The 19,665-nt window shown below is 33.2% G+C and overlaps 1 protein-coding gene across 1 annotated transcript in view; it reads left to right on the top strand.

Moving 5' to 3' along the window:
• Positions 1-245: 245 nt before the first annotated feature.
• Positions 246-19,665, top strand: part of PCOLCE (procollagen C-endopeptidase enhancer) — a 60,724-nt gene continuing 41,304 nt past the window's right edge. Inside the window, exon 1 of the mRNA XM_053718357.1 lies at positions 246-471. Coding sequence (XP_053574332.1) covers positions 287-471 — 185 coding nt within the window. The 5' untranslated portion in view covers positions 246-286. The remainder of the gene's footprint in view (positions 472-19,665) is intronic.

The following is a 19,665-nucleotide window of genomic DNA, read 5'->3' as shown; positions in this document are numbered from 1 at the left end:
ACACATATACAGTATATATATATATATATATATATATATATATATATATATATATATATATATATATATATATATATGCCCGGGCAAATATACATCCTCCAGTTGCACATCTGTTTCTCATTATAACTTCTGTCATTCTTTTTTGTGGATCTTCAGCTATCCCTTTTATCTGTTGTCTACTATTCTCCATCCCCCATTCTCTCTGTTTGTGAGTCTGTTTCTCTACATTTTTTTCTCCCACTTTTTAACCACACACTCCCAGCCTTCCCTCCTCCTCTCACCCTGTATGCACAGTCACTATTCCAGAAATCTACACTCACACACAGGCACAATCACTTTCCCAGCTGCCTGCACACACATTTGCCTTTGCAGCATCATGTCCCAGACACTTTTTCTTTGTCTTATGCTATATTTTGGGATCTGTTGGGCTCAGGATTCTAGTACACAAGATGCCAACAATACCTACACCAGGTAAGTGGAATGAATGGAATGTGTGTATATATATACTGTGTGTATATATATATATATATATATATATATATATATATATATATATATATATATATATATATATATATATAGTGTACGTATTATGTCTGTACTGTTTTCTCTTGTGTAATATATAAATACATCAGTGTATAAATGTAATTGGATGAGAAATAACATCCCCTACTTAAATGTACTGATATATTTCCTGGATTTTAATAGTACATAAAACATTGCAGTTCATTTCACTCAATGAACAGAGAGGACATAATGAAAGAATGAAGAAACCAGTGACAGATTAGGTCAAGGGCTAAATGTGTTTGTCTAATTTCATCACTGAACACACATTTATAGAAACTTTGTCCTTACCAATTGGACTGTTGTTGTGATCTATGTATACAAGGTTTTTAATAAATTTTAGTGTCAGTTGTGCAGGTAGAAATCCCCTAAGTCTATAAACTACATCTGTATACTTTCATTTCTTCATTTATGAGACCTCTGCATTGTATATATTTTATCTATATCCTTTCCGAACGTTAGCTCTGCAGGTCAATGTATAACAAAGACGTCTTCTTATCTTTAAGATATATATACATAAATATATATAAATATATATATATATATATATATATATATATATATATATATATACACACACATATATATATATATATATATATATATATATATATATATATATATATATATTAATTTAATAATATAAAATATGTAAACTAAAGCTGTATCTACAATATTTTGCAGACCTGAAAAAAGTATATACACACAATATATATATATATAGATAGATAGATAGATAGATAGATAGATAGATAGATAGATATTTACACATACACAACAGGACACGTATATGCAAATTGCTAGGTGTAACTATTGTGTATATACATATATTACGCTTATAAGAATGGAGAATAAATAAATCCATCCTAAATGAACATCTGCAATTGGTTATCACTCTGGGGTTCAGCTCATCTCAAGCCTCAGAATTCCGTACATATTTTGGTTTTGCTACAACATATTATTTCCCAGTGTCATATATAGATGGGGAGCAGGGGTTTGGGGAAGGATCAGGGGGATAATGATGACTATGAAAAAAGGGAGGGAAGAAAGAAGAATTTGAATGTGGAATTGTATTTAAGAATAAATGGACCCAAAAGAAATGGACAACTAAATACTTGCTAAAATGGAGAGATTAGGTAGATAGATGAATAGATAGAAAGTCAGTCAGTCAGACAGACAGACAGACAGACAGATAGATAGATAGATAGATAGATAGATAGATAGATAGATAGATAGAGAGACAGGCAGACAGATGATAGATGTATAGATATAGAGAGATGATAGATAGACAGACAGACAGACAGACAGACAGACAGACAGATAGATAGATAGATAGATAGATAGATAGATAGATAGATAGATAGATAGATAGATAGATAGATAGATAGATAGATAGATAGATAGACAGGCAGACAGATGATAGATGTATAGATATAGAGAGATGATAGATAGATAGATAGATAGATAAATAGATGATAGATAGATAAATAGATAGATAGAGATATATGCTACTTTTCTCTTCATTGCTACTATTACATATGATTACAGAGAACCCATTTAGGCCATAATTAACCTCTGGCAAATAAATCTGTTATACACAGCTAGCTGTGTGAGTATTCACAGAGAAGTCTTTATAAGCACTTTGAGCCTGTACACAAGTCACATTGATAGGAAAGCGTTTGGCTCTAAAACCCTTCCTATGGCTTTTTATGTGTGTCTGAAGTCTGGGCTTCAGTGTATATCTTCAAAATGGTCCGGAAATATGCCTGGAAAATATCCATCACATGTGGCTCTTGATGAAGTCTGCCAAATGTATAGGTGAACAGGACTCTCTGGGGTTTAATGATGGGTTCCAGGTGCATGGTCTTAGGAATCTTCTGTCTTGTCTCAAATGAGCAGTATCATTACACATGCTAAAGAGAGCTGATCTTTAGTATAAAAAAACTTAAAGTGACAATTGACTATTTTCTACAACTAGTTCTAAAGAAAGAAAACTAATACAATATAATAAAATAAAAAAAATCTTGATTAGGGATATAGATAGCTTCCACCTAAACATTGAACACAATTTAAATAGCCATACACATTTGAACCCATGTGTAATTGTCACACCTGAAAATGATCTTTGGCATCTAAGTTGGGGTGATAGTTCCCCTCTTACGAATATTAACTAAATTGGAAAAAACACATTGTCCCTATACATCAAGGAGTATGTAATTAATTTTCCTGTATCCCTTCAATATATACATTATATGTTGGTTAGGTATGTATTTATATTAAAGAGATATAAAACACTGATATTATAAATGTTTAATTGTTCCTAGTAAAAAAAACCATATACTTTTTACAATTTATTTTCCCCCTTTCCTGTAATTTATCTTTGAACATTGTGGGTTTTCTAATTCTGAGAACTAGAAGTGCACACTGTGGAATTCATAAGCCTGACCCTGTTTCATATCGATCTCTAGATGGCTTTAGCAGAGAAAAAGATAAGATACTGCAAAAGCAATACAGTTTTTGACAGAAAATGACAGGGACTATCTGTGTATTCTCCAGTAACAATACAGGACTAATTTCTGCAAATACGGCAAATGGTGCAGGGTGTTTAGCCACCAAAAACAATTGCAGCAAATAAGATGCTAATATATTAAGAATGTTTCTATACTTGTCAGGTATGTTACTTTATTGGAAGATTGTAGAAATGTCTGGTAATTACAAGGTATTTGATATCCCTTTAAAGTTACATGAAACCCATTTTTTTTATCAAAGCGTCAACTGAAAATACTCTTGAATCCTGCGTCGTATTTGTCGCGAGATTAAACCACCGTAGTTATCAAAGCGTCAAGATCGTCAAAAGTTGAAATTTGTGACATAATATACGCTCCCACAATCTCAATCCAACGCAGATCAATGCTTGCGTCAATACAGATGTTTTGAATTCAGATTCGACTCTATTTGACCCTTTTCCAAATTTATCAAACATTTAACAGGCATGCTCGCGTCTATTCCAATTTTGACGCAACACTTTTTGCACCAATTATGACGCAAACTCCTAAACAACCCACACACTAGTGAATTTTTCAACCACTTTTGATTGGAATATGCATAATCACATGATTTATGACATCAGCCAATCTGATTCAAATATACATTTTAAACTATCACTAACGAATAACGTATGTATATGTGAAATTAGTATTAAAGATAAACACTGATGCTGACATTAGGACACACAGTGTAATATTTTAGACAATGATTTTAAAATCACCTCTTTACTGTCATGCTATTTTCAGTGTATTTCTTCCTTCTCTTGAATTTCTTTTTCAGTAAGAAATGTCATCTTATATGCCAGCTCATTTTATAACACCTGTGAAGGGGTGGTTTTTAAAACTAGATTGCAATCAGAAGGGGTTACACAGGTACAGAGAGAAAACTGTCCCAGCTCTAAAAATATCCATTGATTGCAAATAAATACATATGATACTCTGATTACATGCTATATTCACAATTATTCATGCTCAGAATAATAATAAATGTACACTATTTACATATAGTGATATAAATAAACACAGAGATATGACAGACAACATTGTTTAGAACAAAAAAAAAGAACTTAGAGACATGTAAATATGTTTGCAAAAGATTTCTGATATAACACACACACACACACACAAATATATATATATATATATACATACAAGTATGTACAAATTCTAGCATTAATAATCATTTATAAAAAAAAACATGAGATAAAATACTTCTAGAAATACAAATACACATTCATTTATGTGAAAGTATCATATAACAAATAATTATAAAAATAACTTCTATGAGATATTGTTTTTTGAGATATAAATCTATCTATTTCTTGGACATTAACAGATGAAAAATAAAAGATTAGCTTTAGAGAAATGTGCTTGTTCATGGACAGTAATGAAATGGTATAAATAAAGTTGGGAAAAACCCGAATAACCGCAAGAGTTTTTTTTTATAAATAAGTGGATCGTATGTGGATCCGCGTCAGCTATGTCTGGCCAGCGTATTGACGCCGGCGAATGCACTGAGATTGACGCTTTGATAAATATCCCCCTTAGAGAGTACATTAAAAACAACAACTTTTTTTTTTTCAAACACATTATATGGATAAATTTATAAAGTCACCTACGTATAACAAAACCACTTCTCCAGCTATGGCCGATAAATATAGAGAGAGGAAAAATAAAAACACTCTAGAAACTGCAAGATTCTTTCTGTAAATGCAAATTCTTTACGACGAAATGAATATACTGACATGCAGGCTCTGGTTGAGAATATAGCGAGTGTCTTGACACCTAAGTTGGATATCCTCAAATCAGAAATTAAACAGGATATTTTAATATTAACTGATGAAGTCAGACAATTTTTTAAGAGACTTCAAGAGGCTGAACAGAGGATATCCGACTTAGAGGATAATAATGTGACATTCCAATCTAAACTTGAAACTAATAGCATCACTCTTCAAAAAATGCAGCTTAAGGTAGAAGATCTTGAGAATTATTCCCGCAGGAACAACATCAGGATAGTTGGGCTTCCCGAGAATAAAGCAAATGAAAATTGGACAGAATTTATTTAAACAACTTTAGTTAATCTCTTGGGTATTCCCATCACATATCCTACTATTGTGATGGAGCGGATACATAGACTAGGGGGACAATCAGTTAATACCAATAGGGAACAGAGAGCAAGACCGGTTATTGCCAAACTCCTTAATTTTCAAGATAAAGTTACCCTAATGCAATACTATGGGAAAGCACAACCTATCCTACTAGGAGGTGTGAAAATTTCTCTTTTTCAGGATTTCTCTTATGAGACATCCTTGAGGAGAAGGGAACTGTCTCCGTTATTTACAAAACTTATTAATCATGGAATTCAAGCCACTTAGTTTACCCAGCTAGATTAAGAGTTACAATTAATGGTCAAACAAGCTTTTTTGAGAATCTCAAGGATGCTGAGAAATGTATGATAGAAAATTAATTAGCATAAACTGTACATATGTAAGAAATATTCTATATGTATTTTCAGGGTTGGCGTTTTCTTAAACTTTATTAAAGAGGGGGTTCCCCCTTTGTTGCGTTTATGTAAAAAGTGGAAAAGAAGTTTAAGGGTTGGTTCCATGGTGAGGGGGTTTCTGATCTTTTTTCTTTTCTTTTTTTTTGGTGTGGTTTTATATACAGTTGTTCTCATAAGTTTACATACCCTGGCAGAATATATGATTTCTTGGCCATTTTTCAGAGAATATGAATGATAACACAAAAAAAACTTTCTTTCACTCATGGTTAGTGTTTGGCTGAAGCCAATTATTATCAAACAATCTTTTTAAATCATAATAACAGAAACTACCCAAATGACCCTGATCAAAAGTTTACATACCCTGGTGATTTTGGCCTGATAACATGCACTCAAGTTGACACAAAGGTGTTTTAATGGCTATTAAAGGTAACCATCCTCACCTGTGATCTGTTTGCTTGTTTTAGTGTGTGTGTATAAAAGGTCAATGAGTTTTGGACTCCTGCAGACCCTTGCATCGTTTCTGGATTCTGAGTCATGGGGAAAGCAAAAGAATTGTCAAAGGATCTGCGGGAAAAGGTAGTTGAACTGTATAAAACAGGAAAGGGATATAAAAACATATCAAAGGAATTGAGAATGCAAATCAGCAGTGTTCTAACTCTAATCAAGAACTGGAAAATGAGGGGTTCTGTTTTATAATATACTACATTCATCTTGCCATCAATTCTGACCAAATTTCCTGTGGCTTTGTAGCTCACACATCCCCAAAACATCAGTGATCCACCTCCGTGTTTCACAGTAGGAATGGTGTACCTTTTATCATAGGCCTTGTTGACTCCTCTCCAAATATAGCGTTTACGGTTGTGACCAAAAAGCTAAATTTTGGTCTCATCACTCCAAATGACTTTGTGCAAGAAGGTTTAACGCTTGTCTCTGAGCTGTTTGGCGTATTGTAAGCGGGATACTTTGGGGCATTTGCGTAGTAATGACTTTCTTCTGGCGACTCGACAATGCAGCCCATCTTTCTTCAAGTGCCTCCTTATTGTGCATCTTGAAACAGCCACACCACATGTTTTCAGAGAGTCCTATATTTCACCTGAAGTTATTTGTGGGTTTATCTTTGCATCCCAAACAATTTTCCTGGCAGTTGTGGCTGAAATTTTAGTTGGTCTACCTGACCGTGGTTTGGTTTCAACAGAACCGCTTATTTTCCACTTCTTGATTAGAGTTTGAACACTGCTGATTTGCATTCTAAATTCCTTGGATATCTTTCTATATCCCTTTCCTGTTTTATACAGTTCAACTACATTTTCCCGCAGATCCTTTAAAAATTCTTTTGCTTTCCCCATGACTCAGAATCCAGAAACGTCAGTGCAGCACTGGATGAAAGATGCAAGGGTCTGTCAGGAGTCCAGAAACTCATTGACCTTTTATACACACACACTAATTACAAGCAAACAGATCACAGGTGAGGATGGTTACCTTTAATAGCCATTCAAACCACTTTGTGTCAACTTGTGTGAATGTTATCAGGCCAAAATCACCAGGGTATGTAAACTTTTGAACAGGGTCATGTGGGTAGTTTCTGTTGTCATTATGATTTAAAAAAGAGTAAACACAGTTGAACTATATTTCCTCTCTCATCGTGAAATATTCCCCATCCTGTCCTCTTTGATCAACCTCTGACCTACGTCTCTACACTCCTGTTATCACTATGTCCCACTCCCGCCTCCAAGACTTTGCATGTGCTGCTCCTGTCCTCTGGAACTCTCTAACCTGCTTCATAAGACTGTCTCCAACTTTGTATAGCTTCAGACACTCCTTGAAAACTCACCTATTCAGAAAGGCTAATCATCTCTCCTCCATCCCTCATCCAAACCAAACTAATACATGTACATTAACTGTCTGACTCACTGCTGCAACTACAACCGATGTAACAAGCTACCCCAACCTTATGTCTCTGCACCCTTAACCTATAGACTGTGAGCTCTCCGGAGCAGGGCCCTCTTCCTCCTGTACTAGATTTGTTTAGTTTTGTTATGTTTTGTATTTTATCACAAATCTTTGTCATTGTATACCCCTATCATTGTACCCAGAGCTATGGAATTTGGCGGTGCATTACAAATAAATGATATTAATAATAATAAATGATAATAAATGGCTTCAGACAAACACTAACCATGAGTGAAAGAAACATTTTTGTGTTATCATTCATATTCTCTGAAAAATGGCCAAGAAATCATAAATTCTGCCAGAGTATGTAAACTTATGAGCACAACTGTACAAGGTTAGAATATAGTTGAATATCATAATTTAAACATAATATCTTGGAATATAGGAGGTGTCACTTCCCCTATCAAATGGAAAACAGTTCTTACACATCTTAAAAAATTAAAATGTGATGTAGCTTTTTTACAGGAAACCCACTTAAATTTAATTGAAACTTTAAATTGAAATCCTCTTGGGATAGAGAGGTAGTTTGCTTCCCCTGGTGAGAACAGGAAAGAGGAGTAGCTATCTTAAAAAGAAAAAAGATTATCAGATACTTCAGGTTTATACAGATCCTGAGGGCAGGTATCTTCTGTTAAAATTAAAAATAGCGAATCGTACTTACACGCTATGTAATATTTACGCCCCTAATATAATTAGTCCAGGTTTTTGGGATGCTGTTCAGGTAAAGATTCTACAATGTGTGGAAGGTTTTCTCTATATTGGAGGGGACTTCAATATGGCCCCTCAACACTTCTTAGATAGGCACAGAAAAACAGCCCCTCTGATTTAAACAAAAAGGGACACCTTAGAGACCAAACTGTTTAAAAAGATTTTTTTCAAATTTGGCAGTCAGGGACATCTGGAGGACACAGAACCCCGATGTTAGAGAATTCACATGTTTATCCAAAGCACATAAATTGCTATCTAGGATCGACCTGTTCTTGGTGGATGATAAAATAGTTAAATTGCAGGTCAATTATATATACATCCCATCGGTCTCTCAGACCATGCACCAATCTCCCTATTAGTTGGCACCTCTAACCGTGCTCCTACATTTAAAGTTTTTTTTCTCCAAAATACCTTTATACAGACATAAAATTCAAGGACTTCCTTAAAAGGAAGTTCAATTAATTTTTACAATTTAACGGTGAATATATAGCTAAACCACCAGTTTTTTGGGAAACGGCTAAGGCGGTATTAAGGGGGGAAATTATAGCATATACCTCAGTAGCACGAAAAAAATATATGAAGAGAGAACAGGAAGTTTTAAACTTTCTAACTAATTCATATAATCAATACCTGTTAGATAGATCTCCAGAAAATTGTTAGATTTACAGTAGAGCCAAAAAAGAAAGAGACACCTTCCTAATGCATAAAACAACACAATCTGAGATTAGGTCTCAAGCAAGTTTTACAAGCATGGGAATTAATCTGGGAAGTTATTAGCGTCATTAGTTAGAAATATTAATAAATCCCTGGTAATTGACAGAATTCAAAATAATGGAAAAATTGTAAGATCACTAGAAGAGGTGATGAAAGTTTTCTCTACATATTATAATAATTTATACGCTTGGCAAGAACCAAATATGCTACATAGAGATGAATTCTGGGGAAAGATTTAAAATCCTACTTTAATTAACTATGAAATTGAACTCTCCTATTACTGAAATTGAAATTAAAAAAGCCATTAAGAATTTATTAATGGATAAAGCACCGGGGCCGGATGAAATTCCAAATTAAGTTTACAAAATTTTAGTCCAAAACATTGTTCCATACCTGGAAAATCTTTTAAAAAAATTTTACATTGAGAATAATCCTATTCCATCCAATTTCTCTGCGTCTGACTACGTTAATCTTTTTTTTTTTTTTTTTAAATAATTTTTTATTGAGGTTTTTCGAGTTTTACAACAAAAAAGAAAAAATGTTTGTCACAAGTACAATAAATAGATATACAATAACTTTACAAGCGGGTATATCAACGGTCACATGTGAGTGCTTATTTTGTTCATGACATTATAATATATATATATATATATATAATATTCCAGTCTCTTTCAGTAAAGTGGTTCAATTATTAGACAAAGGCCAAACTTAATAAAGGAATTATTTATTATGCCAAAAATATTATGCACAATGCATTAATAATAAAAAGTTGTTACAAATAAAATTACACACGCAAACAGTGTTTTAAAATAAAAAGGAGAAAAACAGAATTGAATACTTTACTAGCTTCAAGATCTGCGCCAGGGGAATGGCAAGAAAATGATGGCTCCTTACTTCTGTACAGCAGCTCCCCTTGTAAGAATGACAATCTTATTGTTAAAAAAAAAGATTCTTAAACCTACTTCTCAGAGATCATGTTGCTTAACCACACCCTCCTGGGCGGGCTAAGAAACCCCACTGTCTTTACAACCTTCAATAGACTAAATTTCTTGCCTGAATTTATACAATCCATTATCATTCCTGCTAGGTAAGAAATTTCTATATTTACATATTTAGAACCTCTTAGTTTTATTGGGAGAACCAGTTTGATATCAAATATGCCATAGGTTGTCATATTTACCTGCCGTTAAGGTTATAACACTTTTAACCCACATATGTACATAATATACCAATGTCCTGTCAGTGACCTGGTCAGTTTTTGTAATGAAGGGCCTGTTTTGCATCATGCATTCTATTGACAGCTTAAGCCATAAACTTTATCCTGTGTATCTCTGTGACTAAGAGCTTCAGTGATTTTATGACTCAATGCATACACACTAACATTTGGTGGCTATTTAGGGGGTTCTGGCACTTCAAAGAAAATACAAACACAATTCTTCTTGAAAACAAATAACTGTTTTGAGTGCAAGCTCCACAAAGTTAACTCCTTAGCAGCTGAATCCTGAGATATTTGTGACACACATAATGTATGATAAACTGAAATAATATATATAGAGTATAATCACCACGTTGCCATAAGAAACATTTATAAGGTTATATATTCTAGTAATAGTGGGACAAGTGTGGTTTAGTTTATGTTTGTGACTACGTTAATCTTAAAACAAGGAAAGGACCCTTTAAAAAAAGAATCCTATAGACCTATAGCGCTCCTCAATTCTGATTATAAATTATTTACCTCTATCTTTGCTAGCCGTCTACAAATTCTTCTGCCAAATATCATTCATACAGATCAGGCGGGGTTCATGCATAAGAGAAATTCTGCTGCTAAGATAAGAGAGACATTTCTAACTATTGACTATCATTACTCTTTAAAGGGATCTTCTGAGGAGGGGAAAACAAGCTTGCAAGATCTAGCGATTATATCAATTGAAACTGAGAAAGCATTCAACTCCATCCACTACGACCACCTGATTTATTTTCTACTTAAATTCGGATTTAAACAAAATTTTGTTAGATTTATTCGTAACCTGTACAGTAACTCTACCACAAAATTAATAGTGAACAATGAGTTATCACTGGATATAATGCTCAATAGGAACACGCCAAGGATGCCCTCTATCTCCCTTCCTTTTTAACATCACGATCGAACCCCTGGCTATCATGATTAGGCAATATTGGGAGGGCATTAAAGTGGGACATAAAGAACTTAAGATAGCTTTATATGCAGACGACACCCTTTTATATATGTCTAATACCAAAATAAATATCCCAAGAGTACAACTGTTTATTGAGCAGTTTGGATCTTTTTCGGGCTATGAAGTTAATGCTTCTAAATCTGAAATTTTATGGATCAGGAAAAATAGAGAATCTATTGCGGAAATTCCTTTTAAAATAGCAACTAAGTGCTTTAAATATTTCGGTATTAACATATGCCTCCATCCAGAAAATCGGTACAAAATCGGTACAATCTTAATATTCTTCCTGTCCTCGACAGAGTCAAAGAATCTATGAAAAATTGGCAGAATTTTCCTCTTTCTATATCGGGTCGGATAGCTCTGTTTAAAATGGTTCTCTTACCAAAAATATTATATGTCCTGCAAAACACCCCAGTTCTTCTAAGAGGGAAATATTTGCGAGATTTAAATACCTCAATTTGCGGGTTTATTTGGCAAAAGTCAAAACCGAGAATCTCATTAAAAAAAACTATTCTTACTGAGAAAATTTGGTGGTTTGGTGCTTCCTGATATACGATCATATAACCTTGTTTCTTTGGCTCGGATAGTGATAGACTGGATTCTGAATTTAGATTATTTTACTGATAATGACCTAGAAATTAATATGACTTATCCATTCTCTCTGATATCCTTCATACACTGCGGATCTAATTTAATGCCTAAGAGAGTAAAAAAATTTAAATCAGTATATATGCCTATTTTAACTTGGCATAAGATCCTTGTAACTTTAGCAGTTAAGCCTAATATTTCTAAATTTCAAACTATTCTCGGAAATCCAGAATTTCAACAAGGCACTCAGGCAGCTGTGTTTCAGAGATGGAATAATTTAGGTTTAAACAAGATTTCTCAGCTGCTAGAAACAGAAATCCAGGCAGTTAAAACGTTCAATACCTTGAGTCGTGAATTTAATCTCCCAAATAAAGACTTCTTTGCATATTAACAAGTTAGGCATTATATCTCTAAGATAGTCGAGGAGCACGGTTGGAGGTGGCACTGGGGTAGGATTGAGGACTGGCTTATTCTAGCCAAAAATGGAATTTTGTCTATCGTGAATGGGTATCAACTGCTTATTTCCCAAGAAGGTGAATCCGACCTGAGAGAAATCTTTCAACAATGGAGTAATTTAATTCCCTTAGAAACAGTAAATACATGTTTGGTTCAAAGGTCCTTTTGTTTGATAACTCAAACTACACTGTCTTCAACTTGGACAGAAGCACATGTGAAGTTAGTATATAGAACTTATCATACCCCAGAGAAGGGGTGGAGATGGGGAAAACTATTCTTTCAGCTCATGTCCAAAGAGTTCTTACCAAAGGGCTAATCTGGTGCATATGATTTGGGAATGCCCTAAAATCTATCAACTCTGGCAGAAAATAATATACTGGGAAGTTAAGGCACTTAAGTTGCCCATGGAAAATATTTACCTCACACAAATAATTTTCCTTTGGAAAGGGACTCAAGAGGGTCCATACAAAACATTTATTAATTTGATTATTTTAGCAGTTAGATACCTGATCCTCAGGAAATGGAAGGAAACAATTACCCCCAATATTCTGGAAGTTAAGAATTATTTGAAGAAACAGTATATACTAGAACAGTATAACATAGACCTGAATAAGTTATTTATCTGAACGAGATATTTCTTAAAAAAAAATATTTATACTTTTTTTTAAGAAATGGTCCCCATTTATTAAAAGTTTTCCCTCTAATGAAATTGATTATCTCATCTACCCTTTTAGAAATACTGAAATAATTAAATTGGGGATTTGGTGAAAGGGTTCGGACCCTTTATTCCCCCCCCCCCCCACCAATGGAATTTGGAAGAAAGTTTTTTTTTATTATATATATATATATATATATATATATATATATATATATATATATATATATATATATATATATATATTATTTGATTTAAATTATTATGTTTTTCAAACAATATTGCATTATTAAGACACTCGAAGATTTGTTTATGTGTTGTTTTTTATTTTGAAAGCAATGTATGTAACATAATGTATCATTCAAATGCTTTTTCAGTAAGTTGTTTTTGGCTGTTGTTAAAATAAGTGGAAAATTAATAAAAAAAAAGATTTAAAACCCCCCCAGAAAAAACAACAACTTTCCAATTGAATTGAATTTTATTGTCAAATTTACATTGTTCTCTTGGTATACTTTGCTCAAAAGCAGGTAGGTACACTCAGGAGCATGTAGATGTCTGGAGCACTATATGGCAGCAGTTTTGTTAACAATTTTATATTTATAATCTGTAAGAACACTAGATGGCAGTAGTGTTTTCACAAACTGCTGCTCTACAGAGTTCCAGACGTGCACTGTGAACGCTTCCTATATAGGTATTCTTCTCAACAAAGAAGCAAGTTTGATAACAGAAATAAACTAGAAACTTGTATGCTCTATTTGAATCTTTTTTTGGGCTTTGTGACCCTTTAAGTTTTAGTTAAGTAGAACAATATAGCAAAACAGCACAATATTTGTATTTATAAAAGGTTCAAGGATTAATAAACAAATACTCATGGAACTTGACTTTGATGTATTACTGAAAGAAATGGTGACATTTCATTTGTTATATGATGCAGTCATGATGTGATATTAGGATCTCTAGCTCATTGTTATTACCCATTCAAATGTGTGAACTGTTCTTTGTCTAACAGGTTTAGAATGTCCTGTAAAAGGAAAACAAAAGATTAAAATATTAAATGGTATTCCAAATAAAAAATATATACCCTAATTTGTTATATATAATATAATTATAGCATATATTTTTTAATTACTGACTAGATTGGGCTAGATTATGAGTGGAGCACTATTTATTGCTCTTCCGTTTACTCCGTTTTTATGCGCATTGGGTATCGCTCATATTACAAGTTGAAAGTAAAAACTAACCCGATGCGAGCAAAAAGCTGAAGTTAGAATATCGCAACCGCGCTAACTTATTCCCTCATAGAACATGGAACAAGAAAAGTGGGGGGGAAAATTCACATTTTCTCAAGTACACTAAACCAACATGAAAATATGAATATTTCACATTCCAATGTTCTTCACATAGAAAAATATGTTCTATTTATTCATTTATACATATTTTGTTATATATATATATATATATATATATATATATATATATATATATATATACACACAATGGTATTTTGGTAACATTTATCTACACCTATATATATATATATATATATATACATACAGTATATAGGTATAGATATATTGACAGATATATATATAGAAATATCTATTTAAAAATACTTAGAACTCATACCCCTATGTGAAGAACACTGGAATGTGAAATATTTACAGTAAATACATAGTTAAACACTTGATTAAATATGAATATTGCATGATTATGATTTTACATGTTTTCATCAACTGTAAAGGGCTCCAATGCACTTCTATATATGTCTATATAAGTGTACACATGTATTTATGTGTTTATATGTGTATATATGTATAAATAAATATGTATAAATAAATACATATGTACACACTTATGTACAAATATCATATCTATACATACATATACATATTTAGACATGTTTGTATATGTATGTATCTCTTTGTTAAAGCCCCTTGAAGTCCTTTATTTTTTCTAACACCTGAGACCTCATTTCTTTGACCCTTATAACTTTTGTACGCAATATTTTTTTTAAATAGTTTTTATTACACAGTGTTATTATGAGTGTAACTGTACTTTTAAATGTATTTTTAATGTATTTTGTAACACTTTTTATTTGAACGTAACAGTTAACAAGAGCGCTGAAGTCGTGTTATCCCGATGCGGGTTAAATTAAATTGTGCTTAAGCGATCGCTTATACTTTCAACTTGATTTTGTAATAAAGTGCTTTTTTAATTTTTTTTTAATTGATGTTCATGTGTTAAATAAACCAACATTTTTATGTGAGAGTTGTTCCTATCAACCAATGTTTAAGACACCCAGATAAATACAGTCACTTCCTGTTAGTTACCTTAAAGGGACTTTAAACTGCTGGGCCCAACCGCAATAGCGTGGTAACTACTCATTATGATATTGTATATGCAGCTCTCTTCAATTTAATTCTCCTAATTTAATCCCCTAAAGTTGCCAAATGGTGAAGCTCTGCCTCTTCACACTGGTTGCCGCCATCAGGGCGTGAAAGGGGTTACTCCTGTCAGGAGCCCACTGGGCCACGGGGCCCCATGAGGCAAGCACATCTATTATTTTAAAAATGTTATTATTTTTTTAAAATGTAAATTTTGGCAGTCACCAGAGGGCACTTTAGCAGATCGTGGGAAAAGTCATTACAAGGTGTAAAATATTAGCATTTGAGAGGATTTCTGAGTGTGCACTAAACCACTATGCACAGTGTGAGACAGACTTGGCACTTCATTTTGTACAGTATGTGCCTGAGTCAGAGGGCAAATCACTTTCATTTGCAGAGGAGGTAGGACTTACTTTGTAAATGTTTTTTATTTCTTTGTGCACTTTCGGATTATAACTTCATTGTGGTAGTTGTATGGTGGGGTCAGGGGTCCATAAAAACCCATTTTTTTAGCAATATGCAGCAGTGTGTTTATGATTATTTGACAATGCTGTAGAAATTCTATATTTAAAACCATACAGAATTGTTTCCTCCTCAATACACAAATGGTAGGAGCTCTTTTGGCAGATATGATTTTTTGTATTTATTTATTTATTTATTTATATATATATATATATATTAATTACATTCCAGTCTACTGCCTCTTTATTCAAGAACTTTCCAGATGCCAGGAGGTATTTTAGCTAAGATTTTTACATCTGCATAAAATGTTATACTCTCAGGCATCTTATCAAGCCGTCAACTTACTTGCATTCGACGGCACCAATACGCTCGCCTAAGATCGCCTAACTTCGCTGCCGCGGACCTGAATACGTTCTCCAAAGTTACCAAAAAAGCTGTCAAAAAGCCACGCACCAAGTACGGCGCAATGAGCCATGGACTGTTGTTAACTGACAGTCATCGATCTCGCTGCTCTTCAGCTTTTTCACAGCTTTATTGGTATACTGTCACCAAACACCCACACTATACTACACTGTTTTACCCCTATCCCGCTGCTCACGGACCCCACCGCAACTAAATAAAGTTATTAACCCCTAAACAGCCGCTCCTGAAGCCCACCGCCACTCTAATAAACGTATTAACCCCTATCCTGCCACTCCTGAAGCCCACAGCCACTCTAATAAACGTATTAACCCCCTATCCTGTCGCTCCCGGAGCCCACCGCCACTCTAATAAACGTATTAACCCCTATCCTGCCACTCCAGGAGCCCACCGCCACTCTAATAAACGTATTAACCCCTATCCTGCCGCTCCCAGAGCCCACCGCCACTCTAATAAACGTATTAACCCCTATCCTGCCGCTCCCAGAGCCCAACGCCACCTACATTATGTTATTAACCCCTAATCTGACACCCCCTACACTGCCGCCACCGACATTATACTTATTAACCCCTTATCTGCCGTCCCCAACATCGCTGCCACTATATTAAATTCATTAACCCCTAAACCTAAGTCTAACCCTAACACCCCTAACTTAAATATAAATAAAATAAATCTAAATAAAACCTACTATTAATAGATAAAGAATTCCTATTTAAAACTAAATACTTAGCTATAAAATAAACCCTAAGCTAGCTACAATAAAACTAATAGTTACATAGTAGCTAGCTTAGACTTTATTTTTATTTTACAGGCAAGTTTATATTTATTTTAACTAGGTAGACTAGTTACTAAATAGTTATTAACTATTTAATAACTACCTAGCTAAAATAAATACAAAAGTACCTGTAAAATAAAACCTAACCTAAGTTACACTAACACCTAACACTACACTATAATTAAATAAATTAAATACAATTACCTAAATTAAATTAGCTAAAGTACAAAACAAACAAACACTAAATTACAGAAAATAATTAACAAATTACAGATATTTAAACTAATTACACCTAATCTAATAGCCCTATGAAAATAAAAAAAGCCCCCCCAAAATAATAAAAACCCCTAGCCTAAACTAAACTACCAATAGCCCTTAAAAGGGCCTTTTGCGGAGCAATGCCCCAAAGTAATCAGCTCTTTAACCTGTAAAAAAATATACAAACAACCCCCCCAACAGTAAAACACACAACCAACCCCCAAATAAAATACTAACTAAAAAAACCTAAGCTCCCCAATTGCCCTGAAAAAGGCATTTGGATGGGCATTGCCCTTAAAAGGGCAGTCAGCTCTTTTGCGGCCCAAAGCCCTAACCTAAAAATAAAACCCACCCAATACACCCTTAAAAAAACCCTAACACTAACCCCCTGAAGATCGACTTACTGTTCTGAAGACCAACCAGGCCGTAGTCCACAACGAAGCCGGGAGAAGTCTTCATCCAAGCTGGGCGAAGTGGTCCTCCAGACGGGCAGAAGTCTTCATCCAGATGGCATCTTCTATCTTATCCATCCAACGTGGAGCGGCTCCATCTTCAAGACATCCGACGCGGAGCATCCTCTTCCTTCCGACAACTACCGACGAATGAAGGTTCCTTTAAGTGACGTCATCCAAGATGGCGTCCCTTAGATTCTGATTGGCTGATAGAATTCTATCAGCCAATCGGAATTAAGATTGAAAAAATCCTATTGGCTGTTGCAATCAGCCAATAGGATTGAGCTTTCATCCTATTGGCAATGCCCATCCAAATTCCCTTTTCAGGGCAATGGGGAGCTTAGTTTTTTTAGTTAGGGTTTTATTTGGGGGGTTGGTTGTGTGGGTGGTGAGTTTTACTGTTGGGGGGTTGTTTGTATTTTTTTTTTAACAGGTAAAAGAGCTGATTACTTTGGGGCAATGCCCCACAAAAGGCCCTTTTAAGGGCCATTTGTAGTTTATTGTAGGCTAGGGTTTTTTTTATTTGGGGGGGAGCTTTTTTATTTTCATAGGGCCCTTAGATTAGGTGTAATTAGTTTAACGCTTTGATAATTTCTTTTTCTTAGTTAGTTTTTTGTAACTTTGTAATTTTTAAGTGTAGAATTAAATAATTTGAGTAGGGTTAGGTGTTTAAATATATAATATAGTTAATTTAATTTGTAGTTTAATGTAATTTTAGTATAATAGCTAGAATAGGTTAATTATTAGTTTAATATAGTTTAATGTAATTTAGTATAACAGGGTAGATTAATTATTAGTTTAATATAGTTTAATATAATTTTAGTATAACAGTTAGGGTAGATTAATTATTAGTTTAATATAGTTTAATCTAATTTAGTATAACAGTTAGGGTAGATTAATTATTAGTTTAATATAGTTTAATCTAATTTTAGTATAACAGTTAGGGTAGATTAATTATTAGTTTAATATAGTTTAATGTAATTTAGTATAACAGTTAGGGTAGATTAATTATTAGTTTAATATAGTTTAATGTAATTTAGTATAACAGTTAGGGTAGATTAATTATTAGTTTAATATAGTTTAATATAATTTTAGTATAATAGCTAGAATAGGTTAATTATTAGTTTAATATAGTTTAATGTAATTTAGTATAACAGTTAGGGTAGATTAATTATTAGTTTAATATAGTTTAATATAATTTTAGTATAACAGTTAGGGTAGATTAATTATTAGTTTAATATAGTTTAATGTAATTTAGTATAACAGTTAGGGTAGATTAATTATTAGTTTAATATAGTTTAATGTAATTTAGTATAACAGTTAGGGTAGATTAATTATTAGTTTAATATAGTTTAATATAATTTTAGTATAATAGCTAGAATAGGATAATTATTAGTTTAATATAGTTTAATGTAATTTAGTATAACAGTTAGGGTAGATTAATTATTAGTTTAATATAGTTTAATGTAATTTAGTATAACAGTTAGGGTAGATTAATTATTAGTTTAATATAATTTTAGTATAACAGTTAGGGTAGATTAAATTTTAGTTTAATATAGTTTAATGTAATTTAGTACAACAGTTAGGGTAGATTAATTATTAGTTTAATATAGTTTAATTAATTTAGTATAACAGTTAGGGTAGATTAATTATTAGTTTAATATAGTTTAATATAATTTTAGTATAACAGGGTAGATTAATTATTAGTTTAATATAGTTTAATGTAATTTAGTATAATAGTTAGGGTAGGTTAATTATTAGTTTTATATAGATAAATTTAAATCTAAAGATAAGTTGAAATTTATTATAAGATAGGGATGAGTTAATATTTAATGTACAGTTAGTGGGTTGTTAGGTTTAGGGATTAATAGGTTAATTTAGTTTATGGCGATGTGGGGGGCTGGCGGTTTAGGGGTTAATACATTTACTTAGTTGCGGTGGGCTCCGTGAGCGGCGGGATAGGGGTTAATACTTTTATGTAGGTGTTGGCGGTTTCGGGGCAGCAGATTAGGGGTTAATAAGTATAATGTAGGTG

The sequence above is a fragment of the Bombina bombina genome, chromosome 6 (assembly GCF_027579735.1).
Source record: "Bombina bombina isolate aBomBom1 chromosome 6, aBomBom1.pri, whole genome shotgun sequence".
Classification (NCBI taxonomy): Eukaryota; Metazoa; Chordata; class Amphibia; order Anura; family Bombinatoridae; genus Bombina; species Bombina bombina.
Note: the sequence above shows the minus strand (reverse complement) of the source record. Positions and strands in the feature narration are given on the sequence as shown.